Source organism: Leptopilina boulardi, unplaced genomic scaffold (assembly GCF_019393585.1).
Source record: "Leptopilina boulardi isolate dan_hultmark-lab unplaced genomic scaffold, ZJU_Lbou_2.1 LbouV2_302, whole genome shotgun sequence".
NCBI lineage: Eukaryota > Metazoa > Arthropoda > Insecta > Hymenoptera > Figitidae > Leptopilina > Leptopilina boulardi.
Window position 1 is genome coordinate 814,115 of NW_026137866.1, and position 20,139 is coordinate 834,253.

Consider the following 20,139-nt stretch of genomic DNA (forward strand, 5'->3'; position numbering starts at 1 on the left):
TTCCATCAAGATACAAATTATTAAATATGAATATTTTATGATTTATATAAATTAAAAGTAATTAATCTAATACATTACTCGAAATTATTAAATAATATCTTTTTTCACTGGTATATATATTCTTTTAAAATATATTTATTTTTTCAATTTACAATCAACTTTTATGATAATATTAAAATAATATCACTGGACATTGTAAAAAATATAATCTTTTTCTTTGAAGGCATCGGGAGTTTACTTGTCTCAAAGGCTTAAAGGGATATTTTTTACTAATAAAAATTTGACATTTGTTTTCTATGTCTATAATTTGTAAATAATTAAGCTATTTAGTTAAGAATTAACTAAAATTCCGTAGAATAATTTTTCTTTTCAATTTTTTTCCCTTTTGGTGTAGAACAAGTTTTTTTAAAATCTTTATATGCTAAAATAGCGACATTTCTTCCACCAATTGCACTCATTTCCATTGCGCTTGCTGCCCATTCTATTGAATTGACATAATATAGGCCTTTATGAAGTTTAAATTTATCGAAACGATTTTCCGTTGAATAATGTGGATAAGCTTTCCAGACAATTTCCTCCACTTGTCCAATCTTTAAAGAGAAAAAAAATTATTTGTACTTTAAATTTTAATATTTCTTTTTTTTCAAATTAACTTAGTCTCATAATACCTTGGAAAATATTTTACGCATATATGTTGGTGTCAATGGCTTTCTTGAGAATACTTTCCAAACATCTTGTGTATCTTCTTCTTTAAAATCATTAACAGGATTATTTTTAGAAACAGAACTAATTATTGTCTTATTTGGATTACAACTTAAAATACAATCAATTTCACTTTCCAATCCAAAATGTAGTGGATTTAATTTTCCTTCAACAAAAGTTGCAACTGTTGTTTGATAATTTCCAGGAATATTATATATTGTTTCTTTTGGAAATTCTTCAAAAATTATTGAATTTTCTTGATCTTTTGTTAATGGGGTTGCAATTATAACTATATCATAAATGTCAGATTTAAAATTTGGATTATCTGGGAAAAAAAATATTTTTTAAATTTATTTCATTATTAATAAAATGTTGTTTAGCTTGAAAAATATTTACCTTCTTCTCTATAAGACAATTCATATTGAATTGAATCTTGATTTTTTAAAATTAAACGTATTTTTTCTATTTGTGAGGATATTACATTTATACGATTATTTTGTCGTATTAAATTCTCAGGTACCAGTTTATTTCCTCCTTTAACGGACCAAAGATTAGCTCCAGCTCCAGCTAACGATACATAACCAACAAAACTATGAACATTAGTCTCTTGTCCATAATTAACAACCAATGTAGCTTGTACTAATTCGTCTATTAATTTTTCTGAAATACCCTTGTTTAACAAATTATTTTTAATTGATTCAATTAAATAATCAGGAAATTCCGAATTCATTGCTGCTAGCAATGAAGTTACATTTTCAAATCCTATTTCACTATCCTGTATATTGTAAATTTTTTCAAAATTATCCAAAACCCAAGTATCATATCTAAAAATGAGAATATTTTAATAAATTCTTATATTTGGTCTTTTTTTCAAAAAAGAAATTACCTGTCGAGTGTAAAAGGCTCAAATCCATATCTATAAATCATCTTTGCAAAAGATATAATCTTCCAATTACTTTGTTTTATAACAAATTTATCTCCATTCCAAATTCCTACTGTTGATGAGTCTTCAGCATCATTTTTCTTGAGTCCTAAAATTAATTTCTATTATTGATAAATATTTATTTAAAAAAAAAATCTTTATATCTTACCAAGAAGTTTAACAAAATCTTGCATATATTTATTTCTTGAGTGTATAACTGCACCACCGGCTTCAAATTCATTTTTTCCAATTTTAACATTTGCCAAACGTCCTCCCAATTGTTTTGGCTCAAAAAGATCAATTTTTAAATTATCTTTAAATAAATCTGAGAGAAAATGTGAGGCAGATGCTCCTCCAATTCCACCACCAATAACAGCTGTTGAAATTATTTTCCAAAATTAGAGTTTATATATTTTATATATTTATAGTTTATATGTTTATTTTATAGAAAAAAATTTATTATTAGGTATTTTTTTTAGAAAATATATTTAAATATATTATGAAATATTCATATAAATATTATATATAATATACATACCAATTTTAGGCTTGCAAATTTCAGTACAATAACTGCTTTTAAAAAGTAAAAGTCCGAAAATTAAAATTTTATTTTGAAACATGTTAATCATGTTTACTTTTATTCCTCTATACTTTTCACTGCATATATAACCTCGAAACTAATATTATTTGTATACTCGGTTGGAATATAAACCTTTTTATAACATAAAACATTTAATTTTTTTTTACATTTGACATTGTTTTTAACATAAATTTATGTTACTAGTATTTATCTTATCAATTTTGTAAGAAAAATTCTGATAATATATTAAATGAAGTGCATGATTTGTATACAAGGGAAGGACACAAGGTATACAATTTAAACTGTTTTAACTACTGCGCACAGATAAAGAAGCAATCTACAGTTTAAATAGATAACAAACTACAACAAATTGAAGAAATAATTTCCTAATTTTCGTTCTAATTTTTTTGAAAATTAATTTTAGAATTTTATTCATTTATTATTTATACTCAATTTTAACTAAAAAAAACTTTCTTATATTTAATTATAAACTGACAAAAAGAAAAGGCCTTTATAATATATTTTTTACTGAAGATATTAAATTTTCTTTTTAGAATTAATCTTCTTCTGATAAAATTCTTAGACATCTTATTATTCGCGGGCTTATTGTTTTAATTGTATAATATGTATATTTGAAAATTATTCTTATGGAAGTTCATGACGATAGAAGAAATATCTGTGCTAAAATTATTAAATTAAAAAAAAGTATGAAATTGTGGTCGCTTTAAATAAATATACCTATATCTTCATACTTCCTGGTGTTTAAAAGAACTTCTTTCTTTTGTTCTCGAATTCTTCTCTTTTATTGCAAAAAAGTGAGCGAAATCGATGATTGCTAAATAAAAAATTATTTAAAAAAAATTTCTTCAAGCGACACAGATCCCTCTTTTAATATGTCCAAGATGGAACTGAGCGTGCGCACCGAAGAAAGTTAGTTTTTATACTTTAAGCTTTTTGTCTGCTGTGCGATGATTGGACCGGGCACTCACTGCGATAGCGCTGATTGGCCGGCGCTCTTGATGCCAACTAGATGCCAACCAATGTCTATAAATATAGGTCGTTTTTCTCCCACCATTTCAGTGAGCAGTTGACTCTTCAAGACGCAGGATCTGCGCTGCTTAGAAAAAAAATATTTTTAGCTTTTATTCATTGTAGGGACTGGCCATAACTTTCAATGTAGAAGAAAGCATAACCGTAAAAACATTTATATTTTTTTTCCTACTTAAATGATACAATTCTGGTTAGTTTAATAACGATTTGTTTATTTGATATATAATTCGTGACGATTTATTTCACTTTATATTTTGAAGTACATGAATAATATACAACGTTCAATTGATAAATCTTTAACAAATTCATTTGTTCTTATTAAGTTTATGTGTTATTCAGTAGCGGATTTATTTTATCAGCATCAAAATTTTGACATTTTTATTACTGTTTACTCTATATTTAAACATATTATAAATATATAACGTAAGAATAACGTCACTTTACTTGGTTCTTAAAATTAGTACAATTGTGCAGTTAATCGGGAAGGTGGTGCCATCTGGCGGCGTCATGTCAAAGTTGTTTAGTATAGTTTATGGCAAGTTTTCAGCCAGTTGACAAAAGTGATTTGGAGGGGTGACATCTTTATTTTATTTTGTATTTTAAATATTTCAAATGAAAGCTAGATTTTAGTAGTAAATATTGAATGGGATTAAAGAAAAAAAGTGAGTAAATCATAGTGCAAAGGAAATAAAAGTTGAAGAGATCACAAATTCCCAGTCGGACAACATAACCTCAAAATACATCGCAACAAAGGTAGGAGTTTAAATTAATAGTTTTTGAACATTATAAAAAATGTTTTTCCTAATAAATAGATGTTATATGTGCATCTCATACGAAAAAGACATTTTTTATACCAATTTGATTATATCCGCATGTGTTTTGCTCGTGCAGCAATGGAATCAATTTTCCGTTAAACTCAACGGTAAAATGCTTCTTTCTTGTACTTAATAGATGTATTTCATATTAAGTTATGGCAATATAAGATTAAAGTTTTAAATTTTATTATAAAATAATGCAGAAACAAATAATTAAATATTAATGACAGGAGTTGTACATTTTTGAAACGGGCGTCCCTCTCGATCAGTTGCATATAGTTTTACTTTTCTTGATTCTTTTTTTATGTGTGAAATGAAAAATATATCTCTTTTCTATAATTTACTGGTTGTTAATTAGTAGAAGTGGCGATATATTTAGGGTATCATTAATAATATCATTATAACGAACTTGTGCCATGAGACAGAGGGTTAGACGATGGTGGGAGTTGGTTAGAAGGTAAAGTGGAGGGGAATTCGCAAACCACAGAATTATATGGTCCTTAGCGGGGTTGAGAGAGATGTGAAAAAGAAAGATAAAAGGAGAATAAGAAGTGTGTGTGAGAGAAGGAAAGAATATGTCTATATATGAGATTATGGTTGTGAATCTAGACAGAGATAGACTTCTATACCACAGTTCGCGGTGGGTGATGGCGCGCGCGGGGGTGGAAGAAAGGGGAACGGGTCCACGAGAGAGGGAAAAGCATCGTGCTTTTGAAAAAGTTTTATCTTGTGCGCGCTCGGCCCGCAGTTACCGAACGCCGGTTGTACACGCGCAGACAGTGCAAAACTGTTGTTGTTGTCTTGACGATCGTGTGTCCGGTTTCTTTGGTTGGCAAAACCAGATCTCTCTCTCTCTCTCTCTTGCGAACGTTCAGTTTTGCAGAATTTTGTCGCATGTGCGGGAGATTAAACGCTCAATGATGTCTCCACGGTTTAGCTTTTAAATGTATTTTTTTTTTAAATTAGATTTTTAAAAATTGTAACAAAATTAGTAAGACAAAGTGAGAGTCAAATATATATTAAACGAGAATTTCGATAGTGAATTTTTTCGGTCTCGTCCACAGGATGAGGGGGAGTCTGTTATTATGGAATGGTTTTCTTCTTCTAATTATTGGGACCGTTTCTGTCATCAGTTTAGAGGTTTGTTTGTTTTTTAATTATAGAAATAATTATTAAAATAGGATACAAATTTGCAATTCTTTTATTGAATTTCATTATTTAATTGAAAAAAGCAACAGTGATTTTTGTTCTTTATAACAATTAGGTGTGAATGAATAGTTGTTGAAAATAATTTTTATTAATTGAGAACAATTATTGTACGATTTTCTGAGGGTAAATTGAGTTAAAAGTAATTCAAAGCAAATCAATATATAACGGTAGTCAGTTGATTAACAAAATTAAGGTTAAATTGATTTTCAAATGGCTTTGTCGCATTTTAGTGTGTTGAACAAAAAAAGCTTTTCAAATTTGATGTAACATATTTATGGATATATCGCGAGGAAAGCTTATCGGAAACGTTAATCGTGCGATAGTGAAATACATCGCGATTGATATAATAAAAATTTGATTCTGATTAGTTATAATATGTTTTAGATTTGTTTTCGTATAAAAATTTTTTTTTTTCACATTATTAAAAAATAGGAATCATTTTTTTTTTATTCTTTGAAATATTTTATTCTTTGAGTTTAATTTAGTAATTTAGTTGAGTTGGATTTAGTAATTTTTAAAATATTCTAAACAATTTTGTACATTTTTTTTTTTAATCAAATATTTTGTTTAGGAAAAAAAAATACATACAAACAGGTGGATAAATTATAATTTATTGAATTGAGATTTAATTGAATTAGAAAAATTCCATAACGTTTTTTTTTCTGGTGTGTGGAGTCTACACCGCGAGTTATATAGTTAATGACTTTATTAGCAGCTGCAACCATGATGCAGTTTGCATGCGTACATATCAGTTTACAAATATAAACGACCTGTGTGTTGCATTCTTGACATAATCGCAATGAGTAACGCCCTCGATTAACACCATCGATCAATTAAAGGGATTACTTAACTACATTACAAGTTTTCTTCTTCTTTTTCAATTCCTTTGGTCAAAAAATAAACCCCCTCCCCCCCCCAAAAAAAATAACACGTGCACGACCGTCAATTATGAGAGAATACAAAATTATAGTTATTATACGCCACGCTCACAAGACAGCAGTCTTGACTTTAATTCAAAAAACATCTGAAATTCATATTTAAATTTGTAAATCACTTTATATTAATTTAAATGAAATTGTAAAATTGAGAAAAATTTTGATTTTATTATAATTATAAACTTTTAATTAAATTATCTTAATGGAATTTTACATAAAATGGGTTTTCTGATATTTTAATAAATATTTTACTAGTTCAAATATCACTTGTTACTACATTAATTTGTTATAATTAACTTTTGGTCTTGGACGTTAAATAAAAATCTTCTCTTTATTCTTAGAATTCGTTATGAAAACCTTTCTTTTAAAATACAACGATTGATTAATTCTATTATTATCAATATATTATTATAATTTCAAATTAGTTTCTTACATTTTCTATTGTTCAATCCTTTTTGGTGAAATTGTCTTAAAAAACGTCTTCCTTGATTTTTTTTTCGTAATGTAGGTTATCTGTCATGAACCGCAAAAATTTGTAAATAAGATGAGTCATTATCTATTTTTCCTCTCTTTACATAATTATTATTTCGATAAATTTCTTTGTTTAACAAAATTCATAAATAATTTTTTTTTATAATTCATTATATTAATCATTTTCTTTGGAAATATATAATAATGAATTTAAAAAAAAAATTATATAATACTATTATTGTATTATAGAGTAAAAAACTAGTGTGTTGATCTCTCATAAAAATTAAGAAATAATATTATTTGACGGCTGAAATAAAAATAACGTGAATATATGAATTTTAAAGTTTGCACTGAAAGCATATATGACGTGTAGAGTAAATGTCTTTTTAGTCTCTGAGAGAGAACTTTTCCATGGTGGAGAAGATTAATAATCCAGTTGAGCATTTCTGTCTGAATTTAATTATCGTCGTCCAATTAGGTAATTGGTATTTCGATTCGATAACCGTATATATATAATATTACAAATTTAAAACCCTTTAAAAGAAGAGTCATTAAATATCATATATATACGTGTTTCAATTTCTTGACGCTTTCGATATTTTTAAGAGTCGATTATGATTATTATATATGAAGAAGATGATTTTCTCAATGAATTCAATTATGCAGAAAAAAGGATGAATTAAGTCATCTTTATTATTAAAAGAACTATTAATAATAAAGAAAAAAAAATTCATTCATGTTTATAATAAATTGTTTTTGCTATAAAAATTATTCAACAATGTAATGAAAAAGAAAATGATAATTTAAAAATGAATGACATCAAAAATAATAAATATTTAATAAATTTAATTTTGAATTCGGTTTATAGGGAACAATCGATATCTTGTTGGGGGTAAAAAGGCATATACAGAGAGGATTATAGGGCCTGATATCGTCTCAATTGAAAAGCGTTCGAAAAGATTTATACTTTATGAGAAATATGGTAATGTGCCCCCGTCGAAGTCATAACATAACGGTCCTTCTATATGCGTAAGGATTTATTTAAAGGAAGACATACTATATACATATATATATATAAATATAAACGTTGATATAGGTAAAAGAGAATGCACTGTTTTGGGTGCGCGTTAAGGTTTCGTTATTCGTTATGCGAATCATCGCAATTTCAAGAGAGTCGATGTCACGTGATAACTCACTGAAATACTAGATATATATTTTTCCATAAGAGTTTTCTGACGGAAACTCGCATTTTTAATGCTTCCAAGACAAGATTTTTCTCTCTTTCTTTCTTTCTCTCTTTTTTCAAAAGTTAATATTCTGTCTGAAATATTGTTTCAAAAATAATCAATTTTTTGATTATTTATAAAAAGCAGTCGCTTCGTTATATTATTTAAATATTATTTTGCGATGATAAATTATTTAATCGAGCTATATACAATGCTTTATATTGATTTTTACTAATTGTAAAAGTTATTAAAAGTCAATGGGATGTAAATAAATCAATGAGCCAAAAATGACGCTAATTTGTATTTAGGGAGTAATTGAAAAGAATTTTGTGTATACATATATGGCATATATGAGTAAACCGGTATCCTGGGTTGCGCAAATATTCGTCAGGGTCATCGAAAATGTTGAGATATATGGGAGACGAAACAAAAATGAGCGTATCAAGAAAGTTTTATATATTATATGTACAGGAGAAAAGAAAAAAAAAAGAAATCGCTTCGAAGCAGTAATTAAATCCTTTTTACACATGGCGCGAATGCAGCGTCAGAGAATTCGCACATATATGTCGCATTTAGTTAAATTTGAAAGTCCAGTCTTAAATTTTTATATGTACGAATTTAAGTTTCCTCAAATTTAGATTTAAAATTTTCTTTTTTTAAACTTTTGTTTTGTTATTCTGTTCTCTATTTCATATATATAAATACGAATTTTATTATCAATAAAAGTTTGATATGAATATAATATTACAAATAATAAACTTTATCTTCAAATATCAATTTATAAAATTCTGATTAAAGAAAGTAAATATTAAATTTCATTTGAACTCGTACAAAGTTTATAGTTTGAATCAAATTTCTTGAATGCTCTGAACATATGAAAAATATGATTTATTTCTACTTTATTAATTATTATATTTTCCATAAAATTAAAATAATTGGTTTTTGCTCTCGCGTGTATTTTGTTTTGACAAATTGATTTAATGTGACTTTGCTGTAGGTATTTATCTCATGTATTTCTGTAAAACATGCTTTAAACAGTTTTCATCTCTCTGCATAGTATATACCTCTTACTAAAAATAGATGGGAATCCGTTTAGCAGACATAGAGAAAGTCTAGGGTAAAGTTAATAAATGCTTTATGGTACTGACGTTTTGAAAATAAGTGATGCTCCAAGTGTTAATTGTCATACAGGCTCTCCTTGACTCATAAAAAAAAAAATTATGAATATGAATAGATTTCCGTCAAATTAAAATTTTTATACACTTTTTATGATTCGAATTGACAAATAATTAGATTTTGTTAGCAGTTAATTGGGATGCTGCAACTAACTAAAAAAAAAAAATCTTATTTTTATTATATCGTTTAGCAAATCCTGTATTAATTAAATTTATTTATATTTTTTGGCACAAAAAATTGCCACACATTATCAAATTCTCAGAAATTTATAGAAAATTACATTGGTCAGCTTTTTTTTAAGGAATGTGTTACATCGTGAGAACAATATATAGTAACCGTCCAATAAATTTCTCATCAGTTTTAATACATTATGCACTTTAAGTGCTTCCCTGTTGAGTCCGATGTTTTTTGATTGTGATATAATTTCAATATAGTGGGTGTGTATCACTAATTTAATTCATAACTATTGTTTCTTCTTTTTTTTTCAATAGAAATAAGTTCGTTGTCGAAAGAAGCGATGTATATTTATAAAATATACTAAAGAATTGCTTTCGCTACCTTTATAATCACCATAACTGATTACCGCACTTTAGCTTCCAAAGGTGCGGGATATCATGAATAATTAGCAGCTTTTAAGCACGTTGCAGAAGCATAAACGTAAATACCTTAAGGACATGCATACACACACTTCCTTATTGATATACTAAAAAATTATTTTCAAATTTCTTTTTTTCAAATATATATACATTTCTCTGTATAATTTAATACAGTTCTAATTATAATATTGAAGATTGAAATGTGATATTCATTGAATAATATGAATAATTTTACTCAATAACAAAGAATCATTTTTAATTTCTACGAACGTAATTGCAATGTATGACGAGATAGTAATTACTAATTGTCAATGGCTTTCAAATGACAAATGTCTATTAATCTTATCTTAGCTATAAATAGTTAATATAAACGTTTCTAATTATATACAATATTATAAAAATAGTTAATATTTTTTAATAAAAGAGGTTATTTTAAATCTTTCTCTATTTACAATAATAATTTAATTTAAATCTGGATTGTATATTCAAATTTATCGTTCCTAGTGATATAGGAATAAAGAAATATTTTTAGATTTAACAAATTAATTTTATTATTTCAAAAGACAAATATTAAGATATAGTTCAATTAAATTTCATAGCAGATCAAAATGCACAACGTTATAGAAACTTCAATTTTCTTTTTTTTTTTTGTAATTATAACGTACGTGCGGTTTGTCGATAATCCTAACTATGCGGTATTTGCGATGTGTTACACTTTTCAACAAGCATTTCGTTCATTATTGAATAAAATCGAGACCAATCGATCCTTTCCCTTCAACTCATACTTATCACGTTAATCGGATATCCTGACGTTCTCCGATGCGTGAAATGAATCGTACAAAATACAAAAAAAAATTTGATCTTACTGACCCCAAAAATTTACCGTTTATATATTATTTGTAATAAAATAAAAATATTTCACTAAAAGAACGCGATTTACAATTTACTCTTAAATTGTAAAAATATACGAACATATTACATGTAAAACAAATATATTTGAATATTAAAACCAATAATTGGATCCTGCTAACGAACACCAAGAAAAATTGTTAGTAACATTTTTTTACGGATCGTTTTTATATCTTTTTTTGAAATGAATGAATTACAAAAATATTTTATTACGCAATTGTTTTTTTTTAAATATTTGTTTTATATATAATTTGACACTAGATCAAAAAATTGTGAATCACAACTATTCTCGTGGAAACTTCGATGCTTGGTCAGGTAACGCCGCCTGTCTCTCTCTCTATATATATACCTATAGAATGACAAATTCTACTATATTTCAATAATTTTATTTCTGCATAAAATAATTTCTAATTTCAATCAATATTAATTTTTTTTTTTTAAGGAGTTGCAATAATTTTTCTCTTAATATTTTAATTAGTGAAACTTTTTGTATAACCACAATTATTGAGTGAAAACTAACTGGTGGTTCACAGTGGAATTTTATTAATTAAATCAGCGATAAATCAAAATTTTACTGATTCAGATTAAATTTAAAATATTTTAATCATTTTTCTTTTTTTAAAGACAAAGTTGAAAATGAGAGAAAGAGAGAAAGAAGTTTATCTTAGGGTTGTGTGGGCGACGAGTCAAACAGGTTTGAGCGCACTCATGCGTCTGTTATAAGAAGAGGCAATGAAATAAAAAAAAAAATAATAAATTAAAAAAAAAAAGTAAAGAGGGGGTGGAACAACAGAAAATCCGACACGCGGTATTACGACCTTATCTTGTGACATGTAGATACGTTTTGCGGGTCATGGTTTAAGAGGAAATCACTCCCTATTGTTGTTTTTGCAAAAAAGCCCTCAATTGTTATATATATTTAAGTTAAAGGCAGGAACCAGGTGTGGTTTAATGTTTACATAAAATTAAAATTAGATAATTTTTCTTTTTATTTATTTTTCTTTTTTCCAAACAATATAGTAGGAGAAAATTCTTTTTCTATTAAAAAATTAATCTATAAAACAAGTGGCATCTAGTTATTTAGAGTTAATAGAGTCAAACAGTTTTGAAAAAAAAAATTACGTAATATTTAAACGTTTTCTTTACTTATGAAATGTGTGTGTATATACTTAAACTCAAAATATATGCAAATAGAGAAAGATAGCGATGATTTTAATGCTAATGTACCCATATTATCAAAAAGACTCAAATTTAAGAATAAAATACAAGAGGTGATTATATATTTTAGAGTTTATATTCCAAGATTGTATATGCAGCATGTACTTGCGGTGTTTAGAAGTATATAGTATTTTATATATGTATATATATCAGGAAGTATATATTATTTCTGTGCCTTGCGGGGGCTAAAAACTTCAGAATTAATACACTTTGTACCTATGTACAACCAATATATGACACAATAAAAAATTAAAACTGACATCTATGACAAGAGCAGGCGATATAAATATAGTAAAATAATCTGAAAATATATCCAAGTATCTTTGCGATGAGCATAAAAAGGATTAATTAAGCTCAATTGTGATAAGGATTTATTAAATTTTCGTCAACAAAGAATGACACTTTAAATGTGACCAAATTTTCTCTTTTTAAATTACTTTAATCGAAAGGTCCCTGAACTACAATTATATTGTATAATGATTGAAACAAAACCATAATTAAGTGGGATAAATTAAGACACGAGAAAAAATTTTTGCTGTGTAAATTATTTTAAATGTATTAAAATTTATTTAATTATAAATGATTGATTTAATTGATTAATTAAATTAATTAATTTAACTAATCAATTAAATTAATACTTTTAAAATATAATTTAAAAATAAAAAAAGTATTAAAAGACTTTTTTTCCTCTGCGTCATAATTTAGCACTAAATTATTGCAGTTTTTTTTTTTGTGATGTCAATATATATTGTTCCGCAAGTTCAGAGACCTCTTGTAAATGTAATATTTTTTAATAGAATGTATTACATCACTTTTGAGTTTAAAATTGTAATATTTACATAAGCATTTTTCAATTTTTCACTTTGAGGTGTCGGGTTATTTCATTTTTATTTTAAGATCAAATCTATTATACGGTTTATTTGATTTGTAAATTAAGTTGTTCTTTTGGCGTAATTGCCACGCGAAAAATAGCATATTTAATAAACGAGTTTGATTCCTCCCGGATATGCATTTAAAAAAAAAAAATTGATTATACGTCATGAAACGTATTAGCTTTGATTATATGTTTATATGACAGTGTAATATTATTATGATGATTGTTTGAAACCGTAAATTTGAAGATATTAAGTAGAATATTGATCTATGACTGTTAATCGTATAGAAGAAAATATATGGTCCTTAATTATAGAAGATAGATTATTATCTACCCAGGAGCAATAGAATTACTTCATATACATTTGTATATCATTTTCTTAAATAGATATATACAATTTATTTGAAAAATTAGATATTTAAAAAAAGAAAATGTTAATTTAATTTACAAACGCAAAAATATTGTTTTTTTTTTAAGAATATTTGAAAAAAAATCTAAAATGGTTAAAAGAATTTAAATAAAGTAGTAAAATTATTGTTACTTGACTGCACAATATATATATAGTATGGTTCTTGCATGCATCATTGAGCAACAAAAGCTAGGAGTACAAATTTATGGAGCAGCTGATAAAATGGAATTTATTGATATCCATACCACACATATCTTCGTTTTTCATTCTCGCATTCACAAGGTCGACATCTTTAGGAACATTGTACCCCTTGTGCGTACAATTATTTTATAAACAAAATTTTTGGTTGATTTTCTTCTTTTAATATTTTTTGTTTTTTTTTCAATGCGCAAAAAATGTTTGAGAAAAATAGGGCATCAATATTTTTTATATTTGTCAATTTAGAAATATGTATAGTAAAAATGCATATATTAGGTAAAAGCAGACAAATTTTGTCCTTGAAAAACTCACGAATCCTCGAAACAAGAAGATGAGAGAGAAGGGGTTAGGTATGAATAGATAGTGATTAGGATCGTGTATTCACAAATTCACAAAAAGATTTTCGAGTATACTTATATGTTCCGATCATATGTACTTTATCTTGTAAGAATAAAATTTTACATATATAATTTTATTCTATTTTTCGTGATATATATTTTTTTAAATATAAAAAATATATATATATAACTCTCTTAGAGAGTGATTCGAGACAAGGAGGTTTGGCAAGATTTCCATTATTCGAGGAATCACTGAAATGTCAAAAAAAAATATCTTGATGATGATTAATTTAAGTTAAATCTTGAATTTGCCATCGACGTGCGTGCCTGGGCCAAAAGTAGGATACGAAGAAATAAGTCAGTTTCGTGTAACATCAGTACACTGACAACAACAAACAACTTGAAATTATACTAGGAAATTTAAACAATAAATTTGAAAACCCTCGCCAATTCATTTTTGGCAGAAGATTTGATAGATTCTCAGATTCAAAGTTTTCTTCGCTGTAATTTATATAATCTAGTTTAGTGGCCTACAATATAATAATAATATTACTTTTATCAATATTTTTTTTCTATCAAAAATAATTTTAATTCAGGGAAAGTAAATTCTTTTTTTTTTAATACGAATTTTAAATTAATTTTACTCTTCCTAAATTAAAATTAAATTGTGAAACCAAACAATTTAGTAAAAAATATGAATTTTTATGGTTGCCTTAATTAATAATATATAAATAACTCTATATATACATCAGATTCGAGAGTATATATAAATTTATAAATAAGTGACGTTCTGATAATTACATTATCCTGCCGAACAATTTCGACTCGGAACTGGTAAATATAGTTCATGACATCATACAAAGCTCGTTAAATGTATGAAATGTATCCTTTTGCTGTCGAATATTTATAAAATTAACCTTACTTATGTATTAAAACCCCCCTTAACAGTCTGCGTGAATGAAAATAACTTTGTTGTGACAAAAATTTAAAAAAAATTTAAAATATTCAATTACAATTCTGATTGTAAATTGCATATTTTGTTTAATCTTTATTTATAAAGGCGTAAAGATATTATTAGGTGTATGTAATACATGATTCATTAATTTTATTTTTATTATACTTTGTATAAATGATATCGATTAGAATCGCAACGATTAGATTCAATATTTTATGCATTAAAATTGTATTGCTTTAGTAATCTATATTAAAATGTTGTGGCAGCCACTTGTCAGTTATGTAACAATTGCAGTAATTTATTTATTATTCATAAATTATATTTTTTTTACCATTTATTAATTTGAATAAAAAAAGGAATGATAATAAAAAAAAATTTTCAGTTTTAATAAAGAAAACACAAAGAAATCTTTACATTCAAAAAGATCATTCATAAAAAATGTATTTGGACTTTGATATATGTATATATTTTGTATCTTATCGTCGGAAATATATTTTTTTCGTAAATCGGTTACAATAAATTTATATTATGATTATTTTGATGATGACAAATGTTACATGTCCTTGACAAATAATTGTAACAGTTCATATATATACATTTTAAATTTTCTTATATGACTAAATTGATACTTGACATTTGATGAGAAACTGATAGATAATTGGTTTCAATGAAATTGAAGGTTAATATGAATTTTATTATATACGCAAATATTTTTAAACAATGAATTTTTTTTTCCATTCTATAAAAATTCTATAGAAAATTTTCTGTGGCGATAATTTGTTTAAAAAAAATTGGTTATTTATTTGAACTTATTCGGTTATTATTGAATTGATTATATAATTAATGAAATGATTCTACCTAAATTTAGCTATGAATTAATAATGAAAAAACAGGATATTCTTATTATTTTGGCTCTGATTGTTAGTTATCTAGAGTATTGATGATATGTTTTTATTAGAACTCACTAATGAAATTGTCAATAATCATGTTGGAGTATTAATTGTTTAAAATTACCAAAAAAAAGGGTTTCCGCCAAAAAGTTCTTTGCGATAAAATATTTATTTTGTCAACAATATATATTTTAAAAAGGAAATAAAATTAATTTAGTAATTATTATTATATTTTGATTTTTGAAATTAAATATATAATTATAATTAATTAAAATTAATTGATTAATAATTTTGTTTAATTATATATAAAATTACAAAATATGTTTTTTTCTTATTTTTGACACTTCGATATCAAATATGTTATTAAAATGTGAATTACGATATGTATTATGCAGCTGAACGATCATCAGATAAATTAACTGAACAGCTCACACACAATTCGTTCAGATTAAGGTCGAATCTCCCGAGCCTCTGTGGTTAATCTATCTTTAGCACATCCTCCGGTTTTTTTTTACTCCTCTCTCTCAACTTTCTTCGTATTTTTTTTTCTCTCTCTTTTAATTTCTTTTCTTTTTAATTTTACATCTTTTGGTCACATTTTATATACTCCATTTTTTTTTTAAAGGGAAATAAAAAGTTTTGTTACTTTAAAATTACTTTCAATTTATAATTATATTTAAAAAATTTTTAGTCGGTTTGATAATTTTCATATTTTGCACATGTGTTAAGAAAACTTTTTTATTTTAAAGTGATTAACACCTTTTGTTTTTTTTTTCTTTTAAAAATTTTGTTTTCTTTTTCTTTGAATTGTTAATTAGATTCAAAGAAATGATGGTATGAGAAAAATGGAAAAAAAAAATTAAAGAAAGAAAAAAAGCAAATGAAGTATTCTTTATTCTTTTCATGACATATGCCAGTGTATTTCAAAGCTATACATATATATACTAAACTTCTTGTTTCTCATTAAGGTGAGACGAAAATGCGCTGGGATACAGCCGCAAAGAAAAGGCGATACCTTATCAGTTGTAAATCAGTGGATCTCAACTTTTCAGATAAAATTCAAGCCCTCTGCTCATAAGATTCTATTAAATAATATTTTATAATAATATTATTATTATAAATATTATTATAAATATTATTATAAATATTATTATAAATATTATTATAAATATTATTATAATATTTTTATTATTATTACTATTAATATATTATTATACTCATTGTACTATTAAAAATTCTAAAACTTTTGAGTTATAAATTAATTTATTTATTTCTGATTACAGGTAAGGACCAAATTCATTCTATTCTTCAATTTCTGTACTTTAACTACTGGTGAGTTTTTAGCAAAAAAATATATTTAATTCTAATGATTTTATTTTCAATTTAATTTTTATATATCTATTTAACTTTATTATGTATATATAATAATGAAGTTTATTATATATAAATATATAAGATTTAATAAATCTCGTAATTTCAAACACAAAAAAAAATGATAAAAAGCTTTACTTTTTAAAATAATGTGGGATAATTTCTTTTGTTGGTTAAGTGACTTGACCTGGTATTTTTTGTATATAGAAATTTTTGTCGCGCGTATGAATTTCTGTATAGAGCGATTTGTGAAGTCGGGTTAAGATAAAGAAGAAAAAATGAGTTCGTGGATATATGAATGAATGTGCGCGAGGATTAAAATATTTAAATTTTTTTCATAATATATATTGTTATATATATCTTATATATTTATACCAATAGCTAAATAATAATTTCTAATTTTCTATTATCAGTTGTCAATTTAAATACAATTTTTTATTATTTATTTATATATATTTTTTTATTTTTACACTGTATTTTCATTTTTAAAAGACCGTGCGCGCTTTTTCCTGAAAAATTAATAAAAAAAAAAAAAAAAATTGAGAGCAAACTTGGAAGAAGCAATTATTAAATGCTGAATTATAGATATTTTTTTTTCTCGACAAATTGATAAATAAAATTTTGTTTCTTGTTATTAATATATGGCATATAATGTAAAGGTTATTTTGATTTGAGGTTTTAAATTTTTTTTTAAAAATAGTACACGTTTTGTCTGACACTGACGGGTAATTTCTACTTGTATCATATAATTTTTCGAGAAGACGGTGCTTAATTTGTATTCTATTAAATTTATGTGGAAAAAAAATTTAACGCTTTTATTTTTTGTGTGGGTCTTTAGTTATTCGCGTTTTATTGCGCGCAGAGAAAGTGACACACGAAAAAGTATTTCATAAGAGAGGTCAATGAAAATCCCAACCATGTATAGTAGCTTTAAAAAAAAAAAAAAAATCTTTGGCCGGGATCTTTCGAGGACATACTTTACATCTTTGTCATTGATGAATTGTATGTATTTTAATTTAATCTTTTGTCGATCGTATAATAAAAAATAATAAAAAATTCATGAAAGAAAATATCGAAAAGTATAATAAAAATAGGAAATTTAAATTATTGGAAATAATTAAATATGAAAATTATTTTTTTTATTTTAAAAACGGGTTGACAGTTTCTATTCTTTTTATTGACAATTTGCAAATTATCTTTCATCATCAGTGTCAATTCACAGTCATCAGTGATTCTCACATAATGTTTCTTAAAAATTTCAAACGTCACACGCGTTGAAATTAATGACGCAGAAGAGATCTCAACATATCAGATCACAAGTTTCGTCGAATTGTATATGAAGCCCAGCGATGGACTCATTAGTTTTCGACTTAAAGAAAGTTTTTTTTAATTAACACAGATTTCTCGAGCAATGAATTTTCAATTTTTAATAGGAAATAATTTATATAAAAATGATATACATTTGTTATATTGAATTTTATTAATAGTATATTTATAAAAAAGGCCTATATATTTAGAAATGACAATAAAATCGAATTATCTCTCTTCTTTTATAATAGAAACATGCGTTGGGGTAATAAATTTTGTATACAAAAAAAAGAAAGGCGTCGCGTGTTATTTTTTCATGATTGGGGGGTAAATATTTTCAGATTCTGAAAATAGAAAAGATATACGTGCGCTGACAGTAGTTTTTTTTATATCTATATAGATACATATAAGCCTAGACACTAAGACTTTACGGAGAAAGATCAGCTAATTTCGGATCCCAGTCAAACATACTTTGCAGATGCATGCCATAATGGTATAACAGTCACTTCTGTATAACTCAAGAGGATTCTTTAGAGAAAGAGAGAGGGTACTTTTTTTATGATTGATTTTCTTCGGCATTTTAACAGCTCGACAAACACTTCAGTAATCAGAAATCGTTGTTGTAAAAAAGGATTCTTGTTTTAAGCTCAATTTGAAACGTTAGTTTGGATTTAATTTTCTTCTTAATTTTAAAAATATCTTATAATTACATTTTTAATTTACATTATAAATTTTTAGTTTAATATAAATTTTTTAAGTTGTTTTTTTTGAAAAAGAAAATTAAATAATACAGTTAAATGTGGAAGTTCATTAGATATTCTCTGCGTATATCTAGAAAGAGTAAATTGTTCAGCACGTTTGTTGACCCATGCGCTTTCATCTTGTATTGTGCTAATCGGCACAGAACTTAGCTCGTCTCTAATTTTTTTGACAATGCTGCATCTGTGTTCTTTCTCGAATGTCAAGGAGCTATTAGAGGCTTTCTTCAATAGTCATCAGCTCGCTCTTCAAACAAATATGTGTCTCACACATATATATATATATATATTAAATCTTCTTCAATACTTTTTGAAAAAAAGATTCTTTTTGTTAGATTTTAACTTTTTTTTGTCTCATAAAATATTTTATAGATTTTATCAAACTTCCTTTCTCTTTTGTTTTAATTATTACAATTTTTTTAATGATAGAATATATTTTATTAATGTTTCCCTCTCATTTTTCAAATATGTATAATTAAAATATTTTTTCGTTATTTTATAATTCATAGTGTCAGGAATTTCAAATGAATATTCATTTGATAATAGTAAAGTAACCGATTATTTGAATTTTGTTTCCAGTGTATTTTATTGATTACTGATTATTATTTAGTGATTTTACTTTAAAAAAATGACGTAATTCACAATGAGGTAGATTTGCTAGTTCAGACTACTGGCAAAATGCAGATGCATAACATTAGATATTATATATGATTACTGGACTGATGTAGGCGGTGATTTTCTCTATACAAAAGTGCCTGAAGCGTCAGGTATTAATCCACTTCGAAGAATTATTTGAATACCGTAGGAAATGATCTTTCAATAATAGACCATAAAGCATGAAGTTAAATCAGAAAGTTCAAGATAAGCTATTTTTATTTAATTTTATAAAACAGTTGTTTAACTTTTTTTTTGTAAAATTCTTTGACTATTTTTTCTTTCTTTTAATGAAGCGTAGTTCTTTAAAAATATTTTTTTTTCAAAACATTCACATAAGGGCAGCAAAAAAAAATGGTGTGGCGGCTGCAAAAAAGTTCCATTGAAAACTTTGGTAGCATTTAAAAAGTCAGTATATATTTACAGTCTGATTCACAGAACGAATCTGTAATAATCGTGTGTGTAGGTGGGGCATGAAAGGTAACGATCTCGCTTTCGATAAACGCGTATGACATAAGCACCAAAGCTTCCGAGTCTGGAAACCTGATTTTCTGATGGGGATTAAAAGAAGAAAG

General features: G+C 25.7%; 2 protein-coding genes across 2 annotated transcripts in view; one reads left to right on the plus strand and one right to left on the minus strand.

Annotated features, from left to right (window-relative positions):
- Nucleotides 1–117: 117 nt before the first annotated feature.
- LOC127282871 (prenylcysteine oxidase 1-like) lies at nucleotides 118–2,505 on the minus strand. The gene is made up of 6 exons (XM_051307427.1): nucleotides 2,163–2,505; nucleotides 1,794–2,000; nucleotides 1,589–1,733; nucleotides 1,099–1,526; nucleotides 669–1,027; nucleotides 118–590 (listed from the first exon to the last, which is right to left on the minus strand). The coding sequence occupies exons 1-6, from the start codon at nucleotides 2,251–2,253 to the stop codon at nucleotides 342–344; spliced, it is 1,479 nt and encodes a 492-aa protein (XP_051163384.1). The 5' UTR covers nucleotides 2,254–2,505; the 3' UTR covers nucleotides 118–341.
- Nucleotides 2,506–4,796: 2,291 nt separating this feature from the next.
- Nucleotides 4,797–20,139, plus strand: part of LOC127282868 (basement membrane-specific heparan sulfate proteoglycan core protein-like) — a 96,026-nt gene continuing 80,683 nt past the window's right edge. Inside the window, exon 1 of the mRNA XM_051307418.1 lies at nucleotides 4,797–5,209. Coding sequence (XP_051163375.1) covers nucleotides 5,135–5,209 — 75 coding nt within the window. The 5' untranslated portion in view covers nucleotides 4,797–5,134. The remainder of the gene's footprint in view (nucleotides 5,210–20,139) is intronic.

Excerpts from the sequence above, each read along its gene's own strand:
- LOC127282871 (XM_051307427.1), bottom strand. The coding sequence starts at position 2,253 with ATGATTAACATGTTTCAAAATAAAATTTTAATTTTCGGACTTTTACTT. Across the intron at positions 2,001-2,162 it reads AATTTGCAAGCCTAAAATTG|CTGTTATTGGTGGTGGAATT; the intron begins GTATGTATATTA and ends TAATTTCAACAG. Across the intron at positions 1,028-1,098 it reads ATTGTCTTATAGAGAAGAAG|ATAATCCAAATTTTAAATCT; the intron begins GTAAATATTTTT and ends TTTTTTTCCCAG.